This window comes from Anopheles arabiensis, chromosome 3 (genome assembly GCF_016920715.1).
Source record: "Anopheles arabiensis isolate DONGOLA chromosome 3, AaraD3, whole genome shotgun sequence".
In the NCBI taxonomy this organism is placed as follows: Eukaryota; Metazoa; Arthropoda; class Insecta; order Diptera; family Culicidae; genus Anopheles; species Anopheles arabiensis.
The window spans coordinates 2,486,993-2,497,523 of record NC_053518.1 but is presented as its reverse complement, the minus strand read 5'-3'; the positions used below and the strand labels follow the sequence as shown (position 1 = coordinate 2,497,523).

Sequence of the window (10,531 nt, the reverse complement as noted above, 5' to 3'; positions counted from 1 at the left end):
TCAGAGGTAACATTAACGAAAAAAAACGATTGCGGTAAATTACGCATGGTTTGTGTTGTTCTTTTTTTATTCCTCGTATCGCTTTGCATCGTATTAACGAAGTAGTTAGTACTTGGCAAAGCCGTTCGCTTTACAGTTGACTTAAATAATTCATTTAACTACCAACTCCTTACGAATGACTCCATGCCATTTTGTTAAACTGTCTGCACTAGAGCCTTATGCCAGCTGTTCTATAAGGAAAACCTTGGTCTAAGAGTGAAACAAAAGGAACGGATTTACTCTGCTAAAATCGCCCCACACCCGCCTTGCACTGCCTTTGACTTGCCACGCGTTCTAAAACAAATAGTCGGTAAATGTATTTGCTACAGACCTTCACACTAATTCCGAAGGGCGGAACTGTCCTCGCCTCGACTGGACTGAAGCAATGAAGGTGCACCTGTTTGGTCGCCAGCCAAACCACTACTGGCCAGTAGCTCGCTTTCCACGTTTGCTAGAACATTTTGATACTCCGTGATCTGCAGTGCCTCCCATTCTGCCTTGAAGGCTGCTTTCGGGTCTTGTGGCATGGCTACAGCAGCGCCCGACATCTGATCCTGCATCGATTGTGTTTGATCGGCCGCTACAAGTTAAAAAAAAAACGAAGGAACGTTAGAATTGTTCTGTTCCAAATCGTCCAATTGCCCACTTACCATTATTTTCACCCAGCACGAGTGTGTAGATACTCCGCAGGCCGAACACGTTCAGGAAGTACCACGAGGCGGACGATACCCAGGCAGCATCAAGGGAGGCGAGTTCGATGCCTCGCTGCAACATCGGCTTAAAGCGAAGGGTCAGCGGGAACGGCACCTTCGTGGTTACGAAGCCCGAAAACATCCAATTGATCCATCCGCCGATCACAATCATGGGTAGTACGTTGATGAAGTTCCCCTTCACCAGATCCGACAGCATTGCCGTCGAGTTCGGGCTGGGTGGCGCTCGCTTCTGGGTCTTGAAGTAGCCCGTATCCTCGTTGTTGAAGTAGTGTCTGCGCATCGCGAACGACTGCTGCGACAGGTACTTGCCGTTTTCGCGCAGTAACCGCGCACGGATCATTGCCTGGCTGTCCTGGATCTGGGTAAGTTCCGCCTTTTTCTGCGACGATATCAGGATGGAGAAGTAGTGCCGGATGATTCCTACCAGAAACGTGATCACAACGATGGGCAAAAACACCCATCCGCGGATGTTGGGGTCAATCAGTAGTTCGGCCATCGTGTGCAGAACAACCAGCGGATTTGCACGGCTCTTTTGCTAGGACGAGAGAAATTTCCAGCAACCACCAGCAGAAAAACACAACTTTGCACCAATTTTTCCCAACTACAGTCTGACAGAATTGCCCATCTGACAGTCCCCTCCCCCCACCCATCCCACCCTATCGTTGTTGCTCGATTCGTCGAATGTCATCCAGTTTGCTCGAGCTTCCCTTCACCCTCTCTTTTACCATTTCTTTCGCTTCGTTCCCTTCGGAATTTCCACTCACAGAACACCGAAACCATTCCTCCATTACTTATCGCATGCTATTTATTGTGTATCTTCCGTACTGGCTCCGTTGCTTTCCTCGACGCGGTTCTTGTTCTGCAGCAAAAAGTTGGCCAAATATTGCACCGGATCCTGGGGTCTTTCTTTGGCCAACACTTTCAGACCCTGCAGCAGGATGGGATTCACCGTTTGGTCCAAATACTGGCGGGTGGGTAGCGATTGCAAGTTGTTTCCAGCCGGTTTTCGCCCATTATCCGTGCCTGAGCTTTTGTTTTCCTTTTCCATTGCAGTACGCTGTGTCCTCTGGCTGCTGGGAGGCCGTTTCTGGACGCTTTTCTATCTTTGGCTTCAAGGCGTTCGTGCGGAGTTTGTTTACGAAATCGAAATTCTGTTTAGCGCCCGCAAATGACGAAAGATTTTGACAGACCCCGGAAGGCGATGTTTTATTGACAGCGGCGATGTTTGCTGCGATGTCAACGGACGGGATTGTAAACAACCAAAGGGGGGAAGTTCCTAACAGAGCAAAACAACCATTCCTTCTGTGCAGAATTATTTGAAAAATGCAACCCACCGAAGAAAATGGGGAAGGAATTGAACCAACACCGACAGAACACCCAGCCGAGGTTTGTATTTCTTCCACTCTGTTCGATGCTTCACTAATCCGCTCCCTTTCTAATCGGCCCTGCTCCAGAGCGAAAGCAAAGCTCCCATTATCTGCAGTTTTTGCGATAAGACGTTCAAATACCCCACGATGTTGCGACAGCACGAAAAGATTCACTACGGCATCAAGCAGCACGAATGCGAGGTGTGCCATCGCCGTTTTCTGCACAAAAGCACCCTAACGTGCCACATGCGGCTGCACACGGGCGAAAAGCCGTACAAGTGTCCGCACTGTCCGAAAACATTCCGTGGCCAAACGGCACTCAACTGTCACGTCTTCCGGCACACGAACGAGGGTGCCAAATGTCCCGTATGCTCCAAAGTCTTTGCCACCGGTTCGGTTGTGAAACAGCATCTGAAGCAGGTGCACACCGACGAGCGGCAAAATGTGTGCAATCTTTGCGGTGTGACTTACAAGCATCTGAAGAGCTTGAGGCTGCATCTACGCAACCACCAGAAGCGGATGTGCCCGGAGTGTGGCGTGGGATTTGACAATGTGCATTCCATGCTGAAGCACCGCAAGCACGCGCATGTCAAAGAGAACCTTCCATTCAGATGCGATCACTGCGATCGAGCGTTTGAGCAACGTGCCAAACTCGCTTCCCACGAAAAGCTGCGAGGCCGACCGTTCCAGTGTGAGCTATGTTGCCATAGCTTTAACAAGCAACACTACCTAACGAACCACCAGCGGCGTGCTCACTGGCAGGAGATGGGACTGGAGCGGTTGAAAGTGGCCGAACCACAGAATGGGTGGAATCGGAAGGGAATTCCAAAGCCAAAGCGTAGGAAGAAACTTGCGGAATCGCATGAACCGGAATGTCTTCCGAACGAGAATAATGGAACGCAATCTACAGTGATCGATCAACTTCCAAACAAGCCGGAAACCGGCACACATGAGACTGTGAATAAGAGCATACAATGCGAGGATGGATCTTTTGATCCCCAGATACAACCATCGGAAAATAGAACCGATGAAATGACGATACACGAAGAAGAGATGCTACTCATGGTAAGTGCTGGCTTGTAAAAGAATTTAAAAAATGTTTTAAAATTTTATATTTTTTAGAACTCTTCTAATAACCATACCGAACCGTTGGAAATTTTAAACAATAGTCATCATACGACTTCTTCTGGAGAGGAAAACAAAGGCTCAAAGGCTAGTACTTACTTCGATTCATTATTAAAATGGCTGTGGAATTCAAAAAACCATTATAAAATGTTAATTCTTCACTATCCCACAGGCGTTAATCTGCGAACTCTGCGGAAACTGGTACGCATCCGCATCAACCCTTGCCATACATCGTGCCAAACACCATCGAGCTGCTCGCTTCCAGTGCGACCAGTGTCCCAAAACGTTCGTTTTTCGGTGCTTCCTTGAGAAGCACATCAAAACCGATCATCAACACGAGCGCGTTTCGTGTGAGCTTTGCGGGAAAGCGTTCAAATACGGACAAGATTTGAAGGTGCACATGCTGCAACACGAGGATCCCAAACCGTACAAATGCGACCAGTGCTCTTCCGCCTTTCGGTTTCGCGGGGCATTGAGATCGCACAAACTGCTGCACCAGAAAGACCTGCCGTTCCGATGTGATATTTGTGCGAAATATTTTCGCTTCGCCAACAGTCTGCGGGTGCACAAACGGCTGCACAGTGGTGTTAAACAATTCATGTGTGAGGTTTGTGATCGAGAGTTTGCCACAAAAGCGCCACTGTTACGACACATGAAGGTTCACGATGCTGGCAGGGAGTTGGCTTGCGGAGTTTGCGGGGCAGTGTTTTACAAAAAGGTTGATCTCCAGATACACCAAAGCAAGGAACATTCCGCCCACCAGGCGTTGGGGAAGGTGAAACCCATCTACAGCTGTGACCACTGCGGGAGAGAATTTATCCGGAAAAGTAACCTGAAAGCGCATGCGTACATTCACGAGGAAGTGTACCGGTTTGCATGTGATCTGTGTGGTCAATCGTTCAAGCAACATTCCGGTCTACGAAATCACATGATCAACATTCACAAGCAAGTGCCTGGGTCGTTGGAAACTCCGAACGAACCGTACGAAGATGTGCACCAAGGTGCATAAAATTCAAATTCAAATATGCACGCATGCGGCGAAAAGTACGCAGCCACATCGAAAGTGCAGTCTGACAGCTGTCAGTGGGACGTAAACAAACGTGCTGCGTTTTGCTGTTTGCTGTGCGGAACAGTTCGGAAAAAAAACCCAGCCGCAAGTACTGCGGAGAACAGCAAACACAGCAAAAGTATGCCGAAAATATTCACCCCCACGAACCAGATCCGGCTCACGAATGTGGCCGTGGTTCGTATGAAGAAGGGCGGCAAGCGGTTCGAGATTGCGTGCTACAAAAACAAAGTGCTCTCGTGGCGATCGGGCGCCGAGAAGGATCTGGACGAGGTGCTGCAAACGATCGCCGTGTTTAACAACGTATCGAAGGGAGAGGTGGCGAAAAAGGAGGAGCTACAGAAAGCGTTCGGCAAGGATGATGTGACCGAGATTTGCATGGAGATTCTGGCCAAAGGGGAGCTGCAGGTGTCGGAAAAGGAGCGCCAGGATCAGCTCGATTCCATGTTCAAGGAGATTGCCACAACCGTGGCCGACAAGTGCGTGAATCCGGAAACGAAGCGACCCTACCCGGTGTCGATCATAGAGAAATCGATGAAAGACATCCACTACTCCATCAAGCCGCATCGGAACGCCAAGCAGCAGGCGCTGGATGTGATACGGCTGCTCAGGGACACGATTCCGCTCGAGCGCGCCAAGATGCGACTGAAGCTGGCGCTGCCGGCAAAGGAGGCCAAGCGGTTGAAGGAGCGAATAGCCAAGCTCAGCTCCACCGTGACCGAGGGCGAGGAGTGGGAAGGCGAGCGGCTGATGCTGACGTGCCTAATCGATCCGGGACACTTTCGGGAGATGGACGAAATCATACGCACCGAAACGAAGGGTGCCGGCGCGCTGGAAGTATTGAACCTGAAGGAAATCAAAGAAGGCGAAGAGGTGCTGGAATGAGCAGCTTGTGTTGTGTTAACCGCCCCCAGTGACTACAAATTAATGCACCCGTTGGATATAATTCATGTTATGTATTTTTAAATAAATGGAAAATTCGCATGCGAACTAACGACACATGGATTAAAACAAATCGGAGTCACTTTAAAGCTCCGAAAGCCCGCGATGAAGCTGCGATAAGGTAAGCGTTCAAATGCTTCAATACTTAAGTTTGGTTCGTTTGCATGGGTTTCGATTGGTGTGGGATTGGTGTTGGTGGCTCCGTTTTAGTGCAAATTAAAAGATCACGTAGTTTTTTTGTCCGTGTTGGAGTATTCGTGCAGCAGCTGTGTGTAGAGTCTGGTGAATACGCGAAGTTTTAGCGAAGCGGGCAACATGTTGAGCGTGGCGGTCTGGAAAGAAGGTGGCTGGTTAGAGTGGATGGATTCTTGTTTTTGTAACGCTGTGACACTCACCTGTATACCATGTGACCAGTGGCCGGTGGTTTGGTCCACTTTCCCTATACAGTACCCGGCATACCGTATCATATCGGCCACCTTAACGAGCCGTATTGAGAATGCGTTTTTCTGACCCTCGGCTGGATTTAGATACTCGGTCATGCTCGTGTGCACGTATCCCGGGGCAACGGTTTGGCATTCGATGCCGTACGGAGCCACCTCTTGCCGCAGGGCCAGGGAAAAGCTTGTCATGTAAGCCTTGGTCGCTGCATAAATCGCCAGATAAGGCGTGGGGGCGACCGACGACAGGGAGGAAATGTTTATGATAAGCCCACGGTGCCGCCTTTTCATCGCTGGAACTGCAATGTTGCACAGGTTGGTGGCCGCCCCGCAGTTGATGTTGATTAGATCCCACAGCATACGCTTCTCCATTCGGTCGACCTGGATGGGCTTTTCGTTGATAACGCCCACGTTGTTCACTGTGGCGAAAGCAAACAAAAAAGTGCCCCGTGAGCGTGAGATTGCGACCGCGGCACACGCAAAACAACCGCCCTTACCTAAGATACCGATATCGAACGCGGCCAGCTCCTGCTCAAGCCGTTCATAGATTTGTTCGCCTTTGGAGAAATCTGCTACCAACACTTTGACCTCCGCGCCCTGATGATTGGCCATAATTTCGTCGGCCACGCGCTTCAACTTTGCTTCGTTGCGAGCGATAAGCAACACCTTCATGCCTTGGCTGGCTAGGTAGTGTGCGTAGCCTTTGCCGATTCCATCCGAACCGCCCGTAATTACTGTGGAAGAACAGGAGGAACACCGAGAGAGCGGCCTGTTAATTGCAAACATCTACAAAGCACATTCGTTGGGGGGATTCGTCTACTCACCAGCCCAGGGGCCGTACTTTTGTGGCAACGATGTTTGTCCACCCAGGAACAGCTGTTGGAAGCCTTGCACCAGAAGCAGCACCGGTGTCCGGAGATTCTCGTACAGCCAGCAGAGTGTGGCGTACACTCCGACTACGGTGACCAGCTCCATAAACATATCGCCTAGTGTGTGTGTGTGTGTGCTGTATGGGCCGTGCGTGCGCCACAGCCTACCTATTCTACATTCAAAGCACAACTGATGGGGCGATGGCGATCTCTCGGGGCAACGCGGCCAGCAATGTGCTGTGCAATGCTGACGTAATGGATGGATGGGCTGGTGGAACGCACGATAAACGTTTTTCGGTTTCGTAGATCTACACGAATCGTTAGCTTCGTTAATAATGACGCACACGGTGGAAGTCGTGCCGTGCCGCGCTGCTATAGAAATCCGGTTTCCGAAGGGATTAGGGCTGGTGCACACATACAGGGCCGGTGTACGACGTTATCTCAGGCTCTCGGCGCAGTGTGTTGGTGTGCGTCGGTCGTTAGATGCTCGACCAGAACGCTGCAAGGCACATCAACCGTCGGAAGCTATTTGTCTGATGCTTCATTGTAACGGTAACAAGTCGGTGATGTATTGAAGCGGCAGCTGAGCTGAGGTTGTGCTGGTTTAAAATACCTTCGGGCACGGAAAGAAAACGTTTTTTGTGTGTGCTTTTGTAATGGAGTTTTTATTGCCGTAATGGTGTCGAAATAGAAGCAAAAAGTTTCTTTCAATTGAAACCCTACCGTAGGATCGTAGTAGGCTGCTCCACCAAACTGTCCTCTGCGTTTAAACGTTCTTTTTAGCACCTCTCAAATGGCTGTAAATCGTCTGCAGCACAAACACGCGCACAAATTCCGGCACAAGCTTCAGCCCGGCATACTGCAGCCCGTGCCACCAGTAGCCGCACGTGCGATCCGTCTTCCCAATTGTGAATCCTGCGTACCGCACGTAGTCGTCCACCCGCACGAGCTGCTTCGAGGCGGCCTTCCCGTCGTACTCGCTGGCCACGAACGCGGTCATGTTCGTACGTACAAAGCCGGGCAGCACGGTCTGCACCTCGACCCGATGCGGTCGCAGCTCTTCGCGCAGTGCCATGGAAAAGTTCCGCACGTACACCTTGGCGGCCGCATACACGGACAGATAGGGGGCGGGGGCGGAAGCCGAGAGGGATGAAATGTTGATGATCAACCCGCGGCCGCGCTGTTTCATCGCCGGCACCAACAGATGGCAGAGCATGGTCACCGAGGCCACATTGACGGTGAGTAGATCCCATACCAGCTTCTTCGGCAGCTCCTCCATACACATGCCTCGGTCATAGGAAAGGCCTACGTTGTTCACCAGTATGCCCACGTCCAGTGGAAGCAACTCGCGCGCCAGATGCTCGTAAACGGCCTCACCGTTGGCAAAGTCCGCCACTACCACCTTCGTGCGCACGGAGTACTTGCGCTGGATTTCTTCGGCCACCCGGTTCAGCTTATTCTCGTTGCGGGCAACCAGCACAATGTTCATGCGCCTACCGGCCAGATATTCAGCGTAACCCTTTCCGATGCCATCCGAGGCTCCGGTGATCACTGCAAGGTAGACACACAGCACGCTTGTATGAATGACGTGTCGCCATTGGTTACGCATCAACTTACCTGCCCATTCTCCATATTTTTCAGAAAACGGTTTCTGGGGTAAAACGAGCTGCGCGATGCCGTGCAGAACCAGCGAAACGGGTGTGCGGAGATTTTCGTGCAACCAGCAGATCGAGCAGTACGCTCCTATGAGCGCCAAAATTGCACAAACAAATGGCCACATTGTAAAGCAGACGCCCCCGAACGCTTGTGCTCCTGGAGAGTGCTGACGAATAACTAAACATTACCAGATTCGGTGGCTTCCCTAACGCGCGGAATCGATACCCAACGACTATTATTAGATAGAGATCATTCTAACTACCTGCGCGCGAGTATCGTGTTTCACATCACGCCGCCGGTGCACACTGATAGCATAGCACATCGAGCACACCGCGTCGACACGCGTGGGAATTAAATATAATTACACTACTATAACACTCCCGCCGGGTGGCGGGTTTTTGTGGTGCAGTCGCTGAGATGCACTCACAGTGCGTTTGACCTGACCGGGATGCAGGAAATGCAGTGCCGCCGCCACACAGTTCAGTTTGGTGAAGGACATCGCGATGGATGAATGGAGCGCCCTGTACACGCGATGCAAATGAGGTAAGTACAATCATTTGGTGTTGATGATGCTTTGTATTTACAAACCGTTTCTAACGCTTTTTGTTGTTATTTTTTACATGAAATTGTTCGCGCAGCTTCTTGTTGATCAGCCCAAAGATGTAGACGCGCACAACCTCCGGCACCAGGCTGAGGCCAGCCAGCTGCAGTCCGTGTGACCAGTGACCGCTGGTCATGTCGACCTTGCCGATCGTGCAGCCAGCGTACGCCATAAAGTTGTCCACCCGGACCATCATATTTTTGCTCCATTTCTCCTTGCCCGTGACCAGGAAGTCGGTCATGTTGGTGTGCACGAACGAGGGACGGACGGTTTGCACCTCCACCCCGAACGGTCGCAGCTCGTCGCGCAGCGCAATCGAGAAGCTGGTCATGTACGCTTTCGAGGCGGCGTACGTGGCCATACAGGGCGAAGGGCCAACGGAGGCAATCGAGGACACGTTTATGATGAGACCCCGCTGCCGTCGTTTCATGGAGGGTGCAAGGATGTTGCAGAGCAGCGTCGCAGCGGCCACATTCACGTGGATCAAGTCCCAAAGCGTCTGCTGCGGCACCTCGTCAACGTACATCGGTGTGTCGTGCGAGACGCCAACATTATTGACTGTGCAAAACCAAACCCCAATTAGAGTGTTACAGTGCGAAGGGGAGGGGAAAGGAGGCGTGGAGCCGACACTTACCCAAAATGCCAACATCCAGCGGAACGAGTGCTTTCTCGAGCTGGGGATAGATCTCAGCGCCTTTGGAGAAATCTGCCACCAGAACCTTGGTCTCCACACCGTGCTTGGCCCTTATTTCGTCGGCTACCTTGTTTAGCTTGGCTGCATTGCGCGCTACCAGCACGAACGCCATACCTTTCGCCGCGAGGTAGTGTGCGTATCCCTTTCCAATGCCGTCCGATGCACCGGTGATGACTAAAATTGAGTCGAAGATTGAGTCACTGGTTTAAAACCAACGCATAGGAAAGCGGTCGGAACTCACCGGCCCATTGGCCATATCGTTGAGAGAGCTTCTGTCGGAACACCAGCTGCCTGAGGGTCTGTAGCACCAGCAGCACCGGAGTGCGGAAGTTTTCGTACAACCATACGGCAGCCACGTAAACCCCGAGACATGCAGCTAACGAGCAGTACATGTTGCCGGTTTCAATAATCGCAACTTACTACACTGCACGAGCAATTTATCGGCTCAATGTACTCTACTTTACGGCCGAGAAAGAGCGAATGACGTTTGACCGGCAAGGCGCAGTGAATGAATGCGCAGCATATCGTGATAAACGACGTCTCGTAATCAGAATGACATAAACGAATAGTACGGGGCGAAAGGTGACCAAACAAATGGTGCATGTAGCATCAGCCAAGGCAGCATTTCAAACAGATTTAGCTTAACTTCACGTTTCGAAATCGGCACTGATAACGATTCACGATGAGAGTGCTCATTTCGTACGATAAGAGTTCGAAGGGAGTGATTGAGAGCGTGTAATGGGAAACAACAGCTGCTGTATGTGCAGGGTTGTCAAACTCAATCAAAGTGGGAACTATTTGCGTCGTTTTTTTTTTTTCGCTAAAAGAGTTATGGTGAATGAACTATATATTTAAACTTACACTGTGTAATCTGTTATTTTTGTTCCAATAAGATTTTTTAAGAGTACAAAAATAAAGAGCTACAAGGAATTGGGTTTGACACCCCTCAAGACGTGTTATTATGCTGCACGTGAGAGTTTCTTGTCACTTTCACGTTTCGCGCAAAGGAAAGGCAATCTTGT

The 10,531-nt window shown here is 50.8% G+C and overlaps 6 protein-coding genes and 1 long non-coding RNA gene across 7 annotated transcripts; 3 read left to right on the top strand and 4 right to left on the bottom strand.

Annotated features, from left to right (window-relative positions):
• Positions 1-39: 39 nt before the first annotated feature.
• LOC120902270 (ER membrane protein complex subunit 3) lies at positions 40-1,374 on the bottom strand. The gene is made up of 2 exons (XM_040310870.1): positions 690-1,374; positions 40-619 (listed from the first exon to the last, which is right to left on the bottom strand). Exons 1-2 carry the CDS (start codon positions 1,246-1,248, stop codon positions 378-380), a joined length of 801 nt encoding a protein of 266 aa, XP_040166804.1. The 5' UTR covers positions 1,249-1,374; the 3' UTR covers positions 40-377.
• Positions 1,375-1,535: 161 nt separating this feature from the next.
• On the bottom strand, positions 1,536-1,828 carry LOC120900344 (protein dpy-30 homolog). The gene has a single exon (XM_040307208.1). The coding sequence runs from the start codon at positions 1,798-1,800 to the stop codon at positions 1,558-1,560; it is 243 nt and encodes an 80-aa protein (XP_040163142.1). The 5' UTR covers positions 1,801-1,828; the 3' UTR covers positions 1,536-1,557.
• A 193-nt stretch (positions 1,829-2,021) lies between these two features.
• LOC120900339 (zinc finger protein 431-like) lies at positions 2,022-4,278 on the top strand. The gene is made up of 4 exons (XM_040307202.1): positions 2,022-2,138; positions 2,207-3,184; positions 3,242-3,331; positions 3,417-4,278. Exons 1-4 carry the CDS (start codon positions 2,076-2,078, stop codon positions 4,251-4,253), a joined length of 1,968 nt encoding a protein of 655 aa, XP_040163136.1. The 5' UTR covers positions 2,022-2,075; the 3' UTR covers positions 4,254-4,278.
• Positions 4,279-4,323: 45 nt separating this feature from the next.
• Positions 4,324-5,304, top strand: LOC120900343 (ribosome maturation protein SBDS). Its single transcript, XM_040307206.1, has one exon. It carries the CDS (start codon positions 4,434-4,436, stop codon positions 5,193-5,195), a length of 762 nt encoding a protein of 253 aa, XP_040163140.1. The 5' UTR covers positions 4,324-4,433; the 3' UTR covers positions 5,196-5,304.
• Positions 5,252-6,913, bottom strand: LOC120900341 (inactive hydroxysteroid dehydrogenase-like protein 1). Its single transcript, XM_040307204.1, has 4 exons — positions 6,514-6,913; positions 6,187-6,423; positions 5,648-6,108; positions 5,252-5,584 (listed from the first exon to the last, which is right to left on the bottom strand). Exons 1-4 carry the CDS (start codon positions 6,668-6,670, stop codon positions 5,477-5,479), a joined length of 963 nt encoding a protein of 320 aa, XP_040163138.1. The 5' UTR covers positions 6,671-6,913; the 3' UTR covers positions 5,252-5,476.
• Positions 6,914-7,202: 289 nt separating this feature from the next.
• Positions 7,203-8,361, bottom strand: LOC120900342 (inactive hydroxysteroid dehydrogenase-like protein 1). Its single transcript, XM_040307205.1, has 2 exons — positions 8,176-8,361; positions 7,203-8,109 (listed from the first exon to the last, which is right to left on the bottom strand). The coding sequence occupies exons 1-2, from the start codon at positions 8,336-8,338 to the stop codon at positions 7,325-7,327; spliced, it is 948 nt and encodes a 315-aa protein (XP_040163139.1). The 5' UTR covers positions 8,339-8,361; the 3' UTR covers positions 7,203-7,324.
• Positions 8,362-8,642: 281 nt separating this feature from the next.
• LOC120900345 lies at positions 8,643-10,459 on the top strand. The gene is made up of 2 exons (XR_005739187.1): positions 8,643-8,757; positions 8,853-10,459. It is a non-coding gene; the product is annotated as an uncharacterized LOC120900345 (long non-coding RNA).
• The last annotated feature ends 72 nt before the right edge of the window (positions 10,460-10,531 follow it).